This window comes from Saccopteryx bilineata, chromosome 2 (assembly GCF_036850765.1).
Source record: "Saccopteryx bilineata isolate mSacBil1 chromosome 2, mSacBil1_pri_phased_curated, whole genome shotgun sequence".
NCBI classification, from domain to species: Eukaryota; Metazoa; Chordata; class Mammalia; order Chiroptera; family Emballonuridae; genus Saccopteryx; species Saccopteryx bilineata.
Genome location: NC_089491.1, coordinates 63,440,549 through 63,457,588, shown reverse-complemented (window position 1 = coordinate 63,457,588; position 17,040 = coordinate 63,440,549). Strand labels below are relative to the sequence as shown.

General features: G+C 35.9%; 1 protein-coding gene across 3 annotated transcripts in view; it reads left to right on the top strand.

Moving 5' to 3' along the window:
• RFX3 (regulatory factor X3) overlaps window positions 1-9,816 on the top strand; it is a 325,625-nt gene extending 315,809 nt beyond the window's left edge. For all 3 annotated transcript variants that reach the window (XM_066257177.1, XM_066257176.1, XM_066257175.1), the window contains one exon: window positions 2,915-9,816. In XM_066257177.1, coding sequence (XP_066113274.1) covers window positions 2,915-3,153 — 239 coding nt within the window. In that variant the 3' untranslated portion in view covers window positions 3,154-9,816. The remainder of the gene's footprint in view (window positions 1-2,914) is intronic.
• Window positions 9,817-17,040: the final 7,224 nt, after the last annotated feature.

Genomic DNA, 17,040 nt, shown 5'->3' with positions numbered 1-17,040 from the left:
TAATGTGATTACATGTTTATCTTTTCTTGGTAAGCAATAAAACATGCTGAAATTGAAGTGAAAAGATTTTAAAGGCAGAACTACATTCCCCACTGTTCAAAAATGATCTCTCCTGAAGATATAATCTTTACACTCTCCTGAAGGAATCTTACATAGGAGTAAAGCTGCATGAGCATTTTCTCTCTCTCCTTTTGAATTTTAACCACATACTGGAAAATAATTACATGGTATTCCATTATGATTTTATTTTAATATTTAAATTTTATTTAGAAAATTAACTTTAACAGAGTGACACTGATCAATAAGAGTACATAGGTTTCAAGTGAACATTTCTATAGCATTTGAAATGTTAATTATGTTGTATATGCATCACCCAAAGTCAAATTATTTTCCATCACCTTATATTTGTCCCTCTTTATACCCTTCCCTCTCTTCATTCACTCAAGACCCCATCCACCTCCCCCACGTTTCCTTCGCCCGGTAACCACTTCACTTTTATCTATGTCTGTAAGTCTCAGTTTTCTATCCCATCTATGTGTGAAATCATACAGTTGTTAGCTTTTTCTGATTTACTTATTTCACTCAGTATAGTGTTCTCAAAGTCCATGCATGTTGTCATAAATGGCTCTATGTCATTGTTTCTTATGGCTGAGTAGTATTCCATTGTATATATGTACCACACCTTCTTTATCCAATCCTCTAGTGAGGGACACTTTGGTTGTTTCCATGTCTTGGCCATTGTGAACAATGCTACAATGAACATTGGGGTACATGTGTCTTTACATATCAATGTTTTTGAGTTTTGGGGGGCAGATATCCAGTAGAGGGATTGCTGGGTCATATGGTAATTCTATTCTTAAATTTTTGAGGAATCACCATACTTTCTTCCATAATAGTTGTACTAATTTGCATTACCACCAGCTATGAATGAGGTTTCCTTTATCTCCTCAGCCTCTCCAATACTGGTTATTACCTGTCTTGTTAATAATAGCCAATCTAACAGGTGTGACATGTATCTCATTGTAGTTTTGATTTACATTTCTCGAATAGTTAGTGAAAATGAGCATCTTTTTATATGTCTGTTGGCCATTTGTATGCCCCCTTGGGAGAAGTGTCTGTTCAGGTCCTCTCCCCATTTTTTAATTGGATTGTTTGCTTGTTATTGCTGAGCTTCTGATTTCTTTATATATTTTAGATATTAACCCCTTGTCAGAGCTGTTGTTTACAAATATTTCCCATTTAGTTGACTGCCTATAATTTGTTGTCAGTTTCTATTGCTGAGTAGAAGCTTTTTAATTTGATATAATTCCATTCATTACTTCCCTTGTCTTTGGGGTCCAATTCATAAATTGTTCTCTACGGCCAAGGTCCGTGAGTTTAGTACCTGTTTTCTTCTATGTAATTTATAGTTTCAGGTCTTATATTTAGGTCTTTGATCCACCTTGAATTAATTTTTGTGCAGGGGGACAAACTGTAGTCAAGTTTCATTCTTTTGCATGTGGTTTTTCAATTTTCCCAGCCCTATTTATTGAAGAGGCCTTCTTTTTTCCATTGTGTGTTTTTGGCTCCTTTGTCAAAGATGATTTGTCCATATATATATGTGGTTTTATTTCTTGGCTATCAATTCTGTTCCATTGATCTGTATGTCTGTTCTTCTACCAGTACCATGCTGGGGGTTTTTTGTTTTTGGGGGTTTTTTTTTTGCATTTTTCTGAAGCTGGAAACAGGGAGAGACAGGCAGACAGACTCCCGCATGCGCCCGACCGGGATCCACCCGGCACGCCCACCATGGGGCGACGCTCTGCCCACCAGGGGGCGATGCTCTGCCCATCCTGGGCGTCGCCATGTTGCGACCAGAGCCACTCTAGCGCCTGAGGCAGAGGCCACAGAGCCATCCCCAGCGCCCGGGCCATCTTTGCTCCAATGAAGCCTTGGCTGCGGGAGGGGAAGAGAGAGACAGAGAGGAAGGCGTGGCAGAGGGGTGGAGAAGCAAATGGGCGCTTCTCCTGTGTGCCCTGGCTGGGAATCGAACCCGGGTCCTCCGCACGCTAGGCCGACGCTCTACCGCTGAGCCAACCAGCCAGGGCCCATGCTGTTTTGATTATTATTGCTCTATCATATTATTTGAAGTCAGGGAGTGTGATACCCATTATGATGTTTTAGTTAATATAAAATATATTAAGATGTGGAGGTAACAGTGACCATTTCATACATTTAATTTTCAGAAATAAATACCAGTGAGTATCAGTGTTACCAGGAATAGAAATTCATTGTACATTTTCAGTCTGATACTACTGCCTCAGTCTTTATAGTTTTTTCATAATAAAAATAAGGATCTACTTAATATTATGATCTACAACATTTGTGTGCACCAAAAAGTCTTTACAACCCATGCTTATACATGATATATATCCTCCTAGGTCTTACCTACATTAACATCAACACAGATAAAATGTAGATCTAGTATAGATTTTTGGAGGAGACTGAAATATTTTTCATCCTTCCTCCCTCCTTCCTTCCATCCCTCCCTTACTCACTTCTTTTTTTAGTTATCATCTTCAGCTCAATACAATACCAAATTGACTACTTCTGGATGCCACAAATTATGCAACTATTTAATATAAAAACTTTAGGAAATTCTAAAGGTCTTCTTAAAATAGCTATTAAAGGTACCAGAGTGAAAAACTAACCAAAAATAAGTTACCTTTGCTATGTTTGAAAGAAGTGTAGATATATTAACAGAGCATTGATACAAGTAAAATCCATTGGAAGGGAAACCTACAAGCTTTGTCCCCTGAGAAGAGCTAAGAAGTTGCTTGCTTAAAGTACTGTATTAGTGTTCCCAAAATACATGCTGATTGCCATTTTTCAATTTGTCTTCTGGTGATAGTTTTGGTATTATTTGTTTGTACAGATGAAGGCAGTGAAGTAGAAAGTGAAATGGATGAAGAACTAGATGACTCTTCAGAACCTCAAGCCAAAAGAGAGAAAACTGAGCTGAACCAGGCATTTCCAGTGGGCTGTCTGCAGCCTGTTCTTGAAAGCAGCGTGCAGCCCAGCCTCCTGAATCCAATTCACAGCGAGCACATCGTCACAAGTACTCAGACTATCAGACAGTGCAGCACTACAGGAAATACCTACACTGCAGTCTAAAGAATATTAAAGTGTATTTTTCCAGCTAACATTAACCCTGTTGATATTTGGCTTGAGTTAAAAGTTTAATAAGCCTGAAGGTCAACTGTTGTCAATTCTATCTGTGCGGAACACTACCTTGTTAGAGTTGTGAAATGGAATGGGTGTATGTATTTTGCCAGGTCTTTTTTTTTAATGTAAACAAATTATTTGTCTCTTAATAATAAGAGGTTTTTTTTCTTAGTTTCAGGTGTCAAGGATTTTTACAACACTTAATATTTTTGTTTTCTTATAATTGAAAGTAATTTACATTTTTGTAGCTTAAAATATTTTATTGTTGATTGTTAGTCTTGGTGTTTGATTTCATGTGTAAGTTTTTAATTAGATGCACTTCTGTGAAATATCAAAAGAAATTAATTTCTTTGATTTACACTGGAGGCATGCCCATTTGGCAGCAGATGCATCAAATTTGCTTTTGAAAGGTGCTTTTCATTGGACAGACCCACAAGACACTATTTTGATAACATTTTGGAATACGGCAAAAGAATATAGAGCATTTTCATTATAGTACTAGAGGGTTGGGAAGGTCATCTGTTTTTCTCTGAAGAAAAATTGAGCTGTACATTTATCAGTTGAGAGCAAATGACAGAATTGCAAAAGATTATGCTAATATGTACATAATTTGTGTACATAATTATTAAATCATGTTAATGCAAGCTTCTGTTAAACAGTGAATTTTAACTGTTATTTGCATACCAATTCCTCTGTTTAATGACTACTGATTCTGTATTTGGGACCACTGCACAGATGCATTCTGCTGTTGAGTGGGGCTGTGATAGTTAGATACTGAAGTTGAAAAAATGACTTGACTTTTTTTTTTTTAAGTGTACAAGCTACTTATGCTGAGCTGGACATACAGGAAACCATTCCATTTGGATGACTTTCTTTTATTCCAGGTCTTTTTCCTAATAGTAGTTTAATATGCTGCTATTATAAAAGAAAATTTATAGAATGCAAGGAATGTAGCAACTTACATATTGTTATTTCCTTCAAAAATATTTCCTGGTTTCTAAAGTATGTGGATTTAAATTTTAAACAGAACCTGAAGGCAGTGTAACTGGCACACCATACTGTTGCTTATCCCCTGTTCTATAGGATTCGGATAGGTGGCCGGATGGACCAGTGCCATCGAAGAATGTACATCAGGGATCATTGTACCTCGGCTATAACATGGTGCCTTAAAACAGAACTGAAGCTAAGGTTTAGTAAGGCTTATTTTGTTCATGTAAATTCCTCTTCAATCCATTTGACAAGTTGTGACTGTCATTTTCAGATTCCCGAAGCAAGGACAGGTTACATCTTCTTCAAAGGAAATTTAGGGCAGATGAAGCAAAACAAAAAGATAAAAAAGCTATTTCCCTCTTTGAGTGACCATGAACCTATATTTCATCCTTAGAGCTGAATATTACTTGATTATAAATCAGATTGCTTAAGAGTGTGGAATAGCAAGCTAGTTTTAATTACCAACTTGTTATATAAAATCATATATATGTTAGACCATTCTTATGTAGTTATCATTTAAGAAAGTTCAAATAAGTAGGTACTAATCGAAGTGCATCTTTTCATTCTAAGTGTTTGTCTGTGTGTCCTGGCTGTCTGTGTCCACACGCACACATTCCTGCCCACGGGCGGGAGTTAGCTACGAAGTCAGAAGGTGAGATCCTAGAGTGGATCCACCCATCCCCATTCTAATTTACATGAAGAGCCAAGATTCTTTTAAGCACTCAAATTATTAAAAACAATGTAAAAACAGGCACACTCATTCATTTAAATAGTTCTAAAAAGGCTAATCAGCAAAAATAAATACATAAAGCCAAAAAAAAGGGAAAGCACAAAATGATTTACAGATTATTAATGAGCCCTATATTAACTCAAGATGTTTATCTTTCCAGTTTTATTGGGGTGGGGGTGGGGTGGAAAGAGAGGGTGAGCCAATCTGTAAAGTTAAAAATACCAAATGGCTTTATCGGGTAATATGGCAGCAGCATATTGTCAACTGTTGTTGCTCGATTGCCTTATGACTAAGATCAACAAGTTTCTTAAGTAAACTTTAAATGTTTTGATGTAATTTTTTAAATTGATTCAAATTTTATATTATACAACTCGTATATTCAAAAGTCTTTACCAGGTCATCACCTTTATCTCAATATCATTAAATGATCATCCCCTTTATTCTCCCCAAAAGGCAATGAATTTGTACCATCATACACACACACAAAGACAAACAAGACACCTTAAGCTTCAAAGATTGTGTATCTACTTCATTGTGCATTAGGAAACATTTACAGGTAAATTTAATCAAAAAATGAAAAAAACCCACTCCTCATTTTGACTCTCTTTTCTGTTTTTTTTCACTTTCCTAACCCTATCCACCACCTCTAGAACTATACTACATCGGTATTGGACCAAATGTATTTACTAGTATCTAGTTTGTTGAACAATTTTAAATGTATTTATTATCATTGTTTCCTTTAATTTAATGTTGGATATATTTGTTTTGTTAGAGGAATCTGATAATAATGGGCAGAATTAGATTAATGAAAGTCAGGGATTGGGGATTCAAGATTCAACATTTCTTCCAGTTGTTCATGGTTTGTTCTAAATTTGGACAGATCAGGATTTATAAATATTATTACATTTCAACCTGACTCACCAAAACTGTCCTGATCTCCGTTATGAATACAGTTAGGAACATTAATTCTTTGTGACTGGTGTAGATAGTTCTGACCAATAGACTAAATAATATCTGATCTAAGCTACTTCCTATTGTTTGTAGTCCACAGTAAGACACACACACACACAATCATAAACAAAGGTCTTAACAATTTTGAACTTGAATTGTGAAATACATTAGCAAATAAAAACATACTTTATACATTTGAGCAGATTGGAGCAACCATATTTTATTGCATTTATTAAACATTTTATTTCCTTTTTTATCCATTGAAACTATGACTTTTCTAAATAATACTAGATACTAATACTCTCAGTAGGCTTATTGATAAGTGACAAGAACACATTTTAAGAAGTTATTAATATTTCTCGGCATTGTAGTTGAACACTAGTCATGAAAAATATCTACATAAAGCAAGTGATACACTTTCCATGAGGAAAAATGAAAGGAAGGTATGTTGGCTATTTTTAAGTTCCAGAAAAGGTATTTCCATGTAATAGAATTGAGTTTCATGAGTATAGTTTGATCTTCACATATTCTTCGAGAATCATACCCAAAAGATTTGCATTTATGAAGCCAGTGAACAATAATAGGGTGAAATGGGTTGAACCATTGCTTTGGAACACAGGACCCAATTTTTTTAAAAAAATGTTTTTTGGATATTAAACGGCTGGTTACTTTTTCAGGATTTTCATCCAAACTATGTTTGGACTGACTATATAAGTCTTACTGCCTTTTCAGAAATCTGCTTTCCTTTTTGTGCTTTTTCTTGTACTGTATAGCAAGGTTCATGCACCTCTCTTCAGACAGTGTACTTTAAAAACAAAAGTAAATTTTAGAAAATGGTTTTAACACTGCATAACTAAAATGAGTAGTGTGCAACATTGACTGCCTTTGATTTGTAGGAGACAAGTGAAAATGAACGTGTTCTGATAGAATGCTGTCAGTCATTCAGGAATGAATACGGCTTCATTACTGTAATCATGAACCTTTTTACATGAATGCATTCTCTAGAAGTGCTAAACGTGATGCATTTTCAAATTTAAAAAAAATTCTTCACATAATATATTTGAGATGTCTAAGATAATGCTGTGCTTGAAACATTAGTATAAAAGGAAAAAATGTGTGTCACTGTGATGTTGGTCCTCCCTGTGTGGACACAAGTAGAAACTAAAAACCTTTGGCAAGTCACCTCTGTGTACAATTTGAGGCAGTGGTTATAAACAACAAATTGACCTTTGTTATAACCTTCCCTCCCAAAATTCTTGGTGAAACAATAGCTACCTTCAACAAATCAAAATCGGGCCTTGTGAATTGTATGACTCACATAGAACATGGGGGAGAGAGATTGCCATGCAATCCTATTGAAAATTGGGCTTGTCACTAGATCAGATCATCCTCCATGTATATGGTTAGAACAAATCAATTAATGGAATCCTAGTATTTCTGCAAGTTTGATGATTTTAATAAAACAAAAAACTGGAATAGAAGCATTAATTTAGTGCTTAGTTCTAGTATTAGTAAAACCCCTTTGATGTAATGCCTTGTATTAACCCTTTGAGCATTGTAAGATATACAATGGGGGACAAAAGCCTTTCAGATCCTTTATTTAGATTTAGACCGGTAAAATATACTCTATATCCAAATGTCTAATTATGCTGTTTTTTTAAAGGGGGGCGGGGTAGGAAGAGAAAGTGTTTTCACGCTGAACACTTGCTTTTATATACAACTCTTAATTTTCTTCAAGAGGGCTTGATATATTTATTCCCAAATATTCACTGCCATCTAAGTAAGTGTACTGTTTACAGGAAAAACAAAATCAACTTTTCTAGCATCACAGCATGTCTCTAGAAAAGGAGGACAATACATGGGCCTGTAGACCTATGTCATAACTGATCTCTGCACATTGAAAGTACCTAGATTGCCTTTAAAAGGTATGATAAAGGGTTACATTTTTTTCCCCAAAACAAAGCAAAACAAAAGATCTCATTTATTTAGCTTTAGAACATACAGTTATAAGTGAAGCCTTAGGAAGAAATGAGTTCAAGTGGCTAAAGAAAAGCTGAACTCTTTGGGGGCAGGTAAGCTATTTGGAGTTAGATCTCCTCATAATACATTGGGAATTTCGTAATACAGGGCATAATTTTACCTATGCTCAAAAACATCAATACTTTGTCCAAAAATTATATATAGATAGAAAGGAAAGGAAAGCACTTGATTTTAAGCTTATCTGCCAGGAGATGCTATGACTACTGCTTCTGATATCTATAAATGCCAGTCTGCTTACACAATCGCCGACTTTGTTCAAGCGACGCTCTGCGTGCACTGGACTCCTTTGTCTCCTGCGTGATAGAACACAAGAGCAGTGTCGTCTGCAAATGTGCTTGCGCTGCCCTAGCCGGGCACACACACAGTGTAACCTATTCCAGTGTCTGGTGGAAGGATATTCATAGCCTAGTGCAAGTTTGCCGTAAGATTGCTTTTTAGGCAGTTTAGGAAGTCAAACCATGAAAATTACTCATGTGTTAACATGCAATACTCAAAGGGTTTTAATTTTAACTCTCTTCTTTTGAATTCTTCATGATGATTTACTGTAAATGCTTCTCAGTTTGCATGCTCTGATCATTGCTGCTAGTGATTTTATGTGCCAGTAGACCTGAGTTTAGTTTACCAATTTTACTTAAATAGTAAAAGCCACTTACAAAGTGACTGCCTAGGATTTTTTTTTTATTTGAAGTAATTGGTAATATGTCATTTTCAAAAATGTGTTTTGTCTCTTATTGGTGTTTGATTCTTTCTTTCCTTCTTTGTTTTTTTAATAAATTATGATGTTGGGATTGGAAGCCCTGAGTAATGAAATTTTGGTAAGAAATGTTTATGTAGCTCAACAATGAGGACAACAAATCTTTGTTCGAATAAATATGATTTTAGGGAGGAAAGAAAAAATAAAAACTCTCATTGACTGTTAATGACCAAGTAAATTTTTCCTCCAATGAATTAATAGTTTTGAACAAATGATTGCCTTGTTTTACCTGCTAAATACAATTTTAAATGACCCAATATAGGAGGTATTGAATTTTATTGGTTTAAAAAGCATCTTTTGTACCAAAGCAAATTTTTTTCTCTACTCATCTCCATCATCAATTGGGACCTATGATGGTGACCAGTGAGTTGGTTACAGAAACTTTAAGTGAGTGCCTTCAGAAAACTTGGAAATTTGTGCCTGGGGTGGTAAACTTTTAATTAGGTTAATTATAGTGCTTACCAATCAGTAATTCTACTATCACTCAGGGCTTTCGTACCTTCTAGGTAAAACTTCTTTCATTGTGTTTTTTTTAAATACTGTATTTTTTTTTAAGTGCCATCATTTAAATTTCACTTAGTAAGTGGCAGATTTCATTATTCAGTCCCACAAGCACAGAAACATAGTAACACTAGGAGATATTTGAACATTTATTTTACAATCGACTGAATAAATTATGTAAATGAGGTAAGCAACTTTTGTAGAAATTGTATGTGTGAGATAATGTAATGTTCTTTTCCAGTTTTTGGACTACAGTTGAATAAACTTTTTAATTATTTAAAAACATCTTTACCGAATAACATGTGATGGTTTTTTGTATAATGTATTTGATTTTGTAAATACGTATTTCCTGATGTGATTTTTGTGAGAAATGCGAAATCTTTTAGTATATCATGTCCTCTCAAAATTGGCAGGAGCTAAATAATAGTTTGTGGGCGATTTGTATTGTGTACTGTATAATAACTGGGGAACTTTTATAATTATAAAAATATATATTAACTTTTAGTGTGTTGTTTAAACAAATGACTGGAACATACTAAAGATATTAGTAGGATTTTTCTGAATATTTCAGACTTGAACTCAGGCTAGCTTTCTTGTGTTTTTCAAAACAAAATGGTGTCTTGTCTTTTAAAATCAATAAATTTGTTTCCTTGTTACAAATACATTTGAAATGGTTTGACTTTTTCCCCCTCAAATCATTGCCAGGAAGCTTATAACACACTGCCTCTCATGTAGAGGGTAGTCTCTGTGTCATTCATTAACTTATAATTTTTGGTGTCAAATGAAATTGGCAATATTTACACATGTAGAACACAAAAAGAGAAAACAGAATTATAAGCCCAGCAGGGTACAGATCTTACTCTCAAAGAAAATTAGCAATTGAGTGCTGTTTAATTTCAGAAGCTGTCATCATTTCCATTGTAAATCCAGATTTCTAGATGTTCATAATATGTTTGTTTTATGTCACTTCACATTGATATTGGCACCCAAGGTTCTTGCTTAGGTTGAAATAGCTTATTAAAATTTGTTTTAATGCACTTAAGAAGATTCCCCGCCCCAATATTTTTTCTTCTTTGAATTATATAATTACATACAGGAAAATTCATTGTTTTTAGTGTACATTTCTGTGAGTTTTGGCAAATACACAGAGTATATAAGACCTCCTCCTCGAGTTTGGAATATCCAGTTCATTTGGTGTTTCTTTAAACAATAGAAATTTGAGACAAAATATCCTTGAAAGGAATATAGACAGAATTATAGCCATTATTAAAGAAAATACTGTGCTAAAAAAAAATGAATGCCTGATATAGTGTGTTTTCTTTCTTTCTCCTTACAATATTATTCTTTTCATGGATTCTTAATATTAGTTTCTTCTATCTTGGAACTCAGACATTTCAAGACTTGAACTCTCAGCCTGGAAAATATAGCTGGTTTTTATTAGCTGATTCAGTTAAATCCAAAAATATTTTTCTTTATTATATTCTAAAGTTAATGTATATAGAAATTTGTCATTTGCTTGAGACACAGAGTATGTGTGTGTGTCACCATAACAAGTAGTGTGGCTATCATATTGCTGAGCATAATGTCCTTTAAAACCACAATAAGAGAGCAGGAGGGCTCTCTGGTCAGACTCTGGTCTGCTGTTCTTGGGAACAAATTCTAAACCAAGAAGAGGGGTTTGCTTACCCTGACAGGCTTGGTGACAAGCAGAGTATTTGGGCTGAGGGTAGTTGTGGGATTCAAATAATTTAACAACTGGTTCTCTGCCCTAATGACCATTTTAAGTATAAAGAATGAATCTACCAAAAGGTAGTTTATTATTTCATGTATTTAATACTTAAATAAGAACATAAAAGAGGTACAGAGAACTGGATTATGTTATAAGAGTTTTAAAATATTAATGAGAGAATATTAAATGATACCTGACAAAAACAATGAAACTGTTATTTAAGATATTTCCAATCGCCCCGATTGTTTTTTTAATTGAGTTAATTAATTGTGTTTGCATAGATTCTAGTGTTGCCCTGATGCATCCCCCTCCCCCTTATTCCCTTCAACATCTCCCTTGCCCCCCCTCCCAACAGCACCCTCCCCTTCCCTTCAGGTTTATCTCATCCTATCATCCCATTTCCCTCTGTCCTCTTTTTTTTCTCTTATGTTATATGTTTGTTTACTGAAGTAACAAACGCAAGGAAATTAAAATGTATTTCCTCAAAGATATAATGAGTTTTATGAAATGAATAAACATTACAAACATAGTTCCATCCATTTTTTTTTCACCTATAGACAGGGTGAACATTACTACGGGCGCTTAGAATACGCTGTTGCACAGATGAACGTTAAAAAAAGTAATGAATGTAAATTTGTAATTTCCACATTGGGTGGCTGCCCAGGCACTCACCTTAGAGAGAACTCTGATTACAAGTGCCATTTTAACAACCGATTCACTGAACTCAACAAAAAAGTAGGTATCCGTTCTGCTTAACTGGTACAAACCAGCTGAATCCCACCACTGGCTGAGGGCCCCTAGACAAAATATATAGTTTGTCCATGCTGATGAGACTTGTTTGACACCAGTTCATTGCTAGCTCTGAGTTTGGAAATTATCGCAAGCATGGCTGGTTACATGGGAAATATATATGTGATTAAAGTAAAAATATGAATGTATGTGTAAAATTGGATGCCTGCCCCTCAGGCTGACACTTTAATATAAGCAAATGAGCAAAGTCTGGTAGCCATCTGAAGCGTCTCTGCTGAGCCTGAGGCTGGGAGTTCTGGTTTGGGAGCCCTTTAAGGCCATGACTGTTTTGCTATAGACTTGTGGGTCTGTAGGACAAGAGCCCTGTTGGTTTTCAAGTGTTTTAGATGTTTTGGGGGCTCATCTCAGGTGAAGGTCTTAAAAACTGGCTGCTTGATGTGAGTACAAACTTTGTTCCTCAGGGAGAAGCCCCCGATTTTAAGTTCCCTCCTGACAGTGGGCTGCAGTCCTAGGTTGGAGTTAATGGTGAGTCTGTGTCCCACCCTCTCCTATCCGCTTAGATGTGTTTTTTTTTTTTCAAGTTTGCTTGATGTGTTGGAGTTGATCAGCCCGACATTATGTTTTTTCAGAGGAAATTGTTTCTTATGTAGCTGTAGGTTCAGAGTGTCTGTGGCAGGAGGTGAGTTCATGCCGCTGTTCTCAACCAGAACCCAAGGGCTCTGTCTCGATCACTACAGAATACCCAGTGTGTAGCACAGTACTTGGTATATTGTTTAATCAGCAAATACATGCTGTATGAGTTGAGGAAACAGTTCTCTTTTGATTACATCTAATGATTATACTATTTAAGGTTGATTATTTATACTATGACTAATAATTCTTTATGAATGCTCTTCAACATTTTATCTGAATTTATCCTATTTTTTCCGTACACATATACTCTCTGCACACAGTTCTAGAATCCAAATTTGGGGGCCAATGCATTGCAAAAAATTTTTTGGAATGTGTTGCTAAAACCTACTGTGAAATCTTAAACTAACTTGTAATTCCTTCAATACCTCTAGCCGAATCACTAGAAGGCAATTAATTGAAAAAAGATGTTAAAAAAGTGTTTTATATACTGCTCACAAAAATTAGGGGATCATGGAATATGCAGATACTCCAGTACTTTCAGCCTCTTGTACAGTGCATTTTCACCAATGAAATAAAAGTTGGTTTTGCATCTCATTTGCAAAATCGAACAACTTTCTTTGACTTGTCATTTGCTTTTCTGATGTTTAATAAAAAAATCAAATGTTTCTTTTTTATCACTTGATATTCATTTTGAAATATCCCCTAATTTTTTTGAGAAGTATATTTGATCTAGGCCTGTTTGCCATATGACAGAGAAATCAACACTTCAAAAAATCCTAAATAATCTGGCAAATTGATTTTTTAGCACAGCAATATTTGAATATTTGGAAACCCTTCCTCAGCAGTTGTCATACTAATTATAGATGCACTTTGGACAAATAAATATTTTATACCTTAAGTGATCATCTTGAAGTTAAACTTGGAATATGAATTACAAATACAACACTAAGCACTTATTACATCTCTGCCATTTTAATTGTAGCCCATTAAGTATATCTACCAATTCTCATAATACTTTATTATGTGTATTAAATAGATTGTTCTTTAAATTAGGGAAAAAAAATTAAGATCATTCTGAAAAATGACTCATAATCCCACCAAATGCCAAACAACCCATTTTCTTCAAACGTAGAATGGATCAAGAAAGTATGGGCTATTCATATAATAAAATATCACACATTAGTGAACTAGACCAAGTACAAAGTAACAACATGATACATCTCACAATCATTATGTGGTGGGGGGAAAATCAAATGTGAAATACATGTTACATTATTTCATTTATGAAGGTTAAAACCAAGAAGATAGACCTGGAAATGCTGAGGTCACCGGTTCGAAACCCTGGGCTTGCCTGGTCAAGGCACAAGGCACATATGGGAGTTGATGCTTCCAGCTCCTCCCCCCTTCTCTCTCTCTGTCTCTCCTCTCTCTCTCTCTCTCTCTCTCTCTCTCTCTGTCTCTCTCTGTCTCTCCCTCTCCTCTCTAAAATGAATAAATAAAAAATAAATAAATAAAAATAAAACCAAGAAGAAATATATATACTATAGTTTATTGTTTACCTTTGGAAAGGAGAAACATTTGCAGTTAGGAAAGAGCTGGAGGCTTTTGGGTGTTAGCAACATTCTATTTCCTGATCTGAGTAGTGGTAATCTGTATCTTTCCTTTGAGATAATGTGCTGATAAAGTTAAAACTAGTCTGGGTTCAGACTCACCTTTCTATCAGAGTTTAATGGCTTAAACTCCCAAATTCACCCAACATATTTAAATGATGCACCTGTACTGAAAGGTACTGCATTTCAGCTTTACGTTTAGCACACGAATTAATGGTGTCATGAAATGTTTATGCTTCAATAATCACAAATGAATACTGCCTACCTGATTTCTTGTATCTTGTTACAAAAGGATGTACTTGGTGAAGTTGATTTGACTTAATAAATACTAAGAATATTCTTTTTTAAAAAGTCTCTGGTTGCCTAATAAGAGTAAAGGATGCAATATATAACAGGAACTTTTAAAAAGTCTCTAAAATTTACAAGTTGTCCTATTTTGCAGAAATACATCTCAGTGGTCCAGAGTGCTCAGTCTTTTTTCCTTTGTCCAAATGGCTATTCAGATGTTAAACATCAGCAGGCTCTCTGCTTTAGAGGAGTAGTCCTGTGATCTTTAGAATACAGAGGCCGCAATGTGACTCTTGGCAGCAAACCAATACCACAGAAAGTGTCTAAGGAGAAACCCTAAGAAACAGCAGATACGATGGGCAGAAAATTACACTGTTTGTACCGCAGAAACAAGATGGTTTGTTTGCTTGACAGGTGTGTTGTCACTGCAATAAGCCCAATTCCAGGCAATTAAATTAGGGATGCCATGTAGCCATCTTGAATGATTTGCAAAATCCGAAATGCCACACAGCTTAGGGCCAGTGAAACAGCAAGTAATGCTCTTGCATAGAAATGCTTTGACATGCAGTGCTGTACAAATGAAGGAGCCAGAGAGGGGACTCACCAGGGCTAATCCATCTCACTCCTCTAGCTGGATCCTGTCCGTGCTGGTCCTTGATGTTGAGCCAGTGGAGATGTCCATACTCACTGTCTGCCCTCCTCTCTGCTCCCATCACTTTTGAAGCTTTTGCTGAATTTTATTTTCTACATTAGATCATTCCTATATCTTGTGAGAAGCCCAATTTCTTCAGCATAGTCTGTAGCTGCTTGAGTCGCAACATGTGATTTTATTTTATTTTTTAAAGTTTTTTTTTAGATTTTTTATTTATTCATTTTAGAGAGAGGAGACAGACAAAGAGAGAGAGAGACAGAGACAGAGAGAGAAGGGAGGGAGGAGCAGAAAGCATCAACTCCCATATGTGCCTTGACCAGGGAAGCCTGGGGTTTCAAACCGGCGACCTCAGTGTTCCAGGTTGACGCTTTTACCCACTGCGCCACTGCAGGTCAGGCGCAACTTGTGATTTTATAAGGTAGCTTCTAGGGGAGAACATATCTGTCTTGCCATGTTCTGCTGGGATAACCTAGAATATTCTGAAGCATCATCATCAACCGGCTTCTTTTCCATAAATAACAAAGTTCACCTGGATCTGGTCCAAAGAGGATTCATTTGGAGTTTAGAAGACTGGATCTTTTTTCATCAAATAATAAAGTAAAATCATACAGAAATATAGAAAGTAAAAATAAAAGTCCCCCCACCCAACCCAAGTCTATTTTGAACAGGTTCTGCTAACCAGCAAGGTGGGAACTGAAAACAGAGATTTTTTTTTTTAAGGTATGAAGAAGGGAGATAATGAGGCAAATTCTCATATATACCCCAACTAGGATCTACCTGGCAACCCCATCTGAGGCCAGTGCTCGAGTACTGAACTATTTTTAGTGCTGGAGGCTGATGCACTCCAAAGGAGCTATCCTCAGTGCCTGGAGGCAATGCTCGAACCAGTTGAGCCATGGGCTGTAGGAGGGGCAGAGGGAGAGAAGAAGGAGGGGGAAGGATAGAGAAGCAGATGGTTGCTTCTCCTGTGTACCCTGACTGGGAATTGAATCCAAGATATCCATAAGCCAGGGCAATGTTCTATCCACTGAGCCACCAGCCAGGGCTAAAATAGAGGTTTTAAAAATACTTTTGCAGTAGTTGAGGTTATGGGTTGTGAAATTTGTACCCATTAGACTAATATTACTGAGTCAGAGTAATGACTCAATGCTCCTGTAAATAGCATCTCTCTCTAAAATTCAGCACAGTTCAAGGTTTTCTGTTCATTCTTTCCTTTTTTGTTTGGTATATATTCAGTTATTTTGTCAGCAGCATCAAGTGCGTGCTGGGGACACTGGTCCTCTAGTCTGCTTGCTCAAGACTAAAGAAACAGCACAAGGTACTGGCAGGGAAGTGGCCACCACAATCCTGCTGTCCCAATGACCTGCTGAGGGACTTCTTTCTCTGCTCATCAAGAACAACTGCTTAGTCCTTGGTTTGTGGAAGGACTGTTCTTCAAATTTGACTTTAGTTTTTATTTTAAACTATAAATTGGAATATGTTCAAGAATACCAACATCTATTTTAAAGACCCACAACACACTCTATCAAAAATAAAAATAGGAAATGAATGTAATGAGTGACTCGTAATGCCTTAGATGAGGTGTTACACACTGGACTTATTCATGTAACAAAATTTCTGAGAAATTAAAGTACTGAACTTGATACAGCTATAAGAGTGATAGTAATGTGACTAGATGGATAATTTATTCCAGAAGGGAGATAGCAACTCAACTCATGATAATGAAGCCAAGAGCACTAGGTGAGGGGTGTGCTTAGTAATTGAATTGATTTGATCAACTTCCAACACTCCTTCAGAATCAGAATATTTCTTCTCTGAGAGGAACAAAAATTTTGAAATGTGGGTGGCTTTGTTCATGGATGCTTATCAAAACGGAATGCAGTTGGGGCGAGTTGGACACAATATACAAAAGAAGAAACGGCTTGGTTGGCCATGATGGGAGCTTGGAAGGTGTTTTGTGGTGATGCCTTCTGACTTCTGGGTTCTTGATGTGCAACATAAAGAGGTTATATATTAACTCAATTCTCCCAGCAATTCAATGGGAGAATTGAGTTAATTCTATTGTTAAACCCTGTTTTATGGTGATAATAAATATTTGTCAAGTGCCATTTTAAAAGATGAATGTTTTATACAATCTGAAGAAAAACCAGAGTATGTCAAGTGCTATTTAAAACACCTGTCATGGGTAACTGCTGACCTCCTGATGTT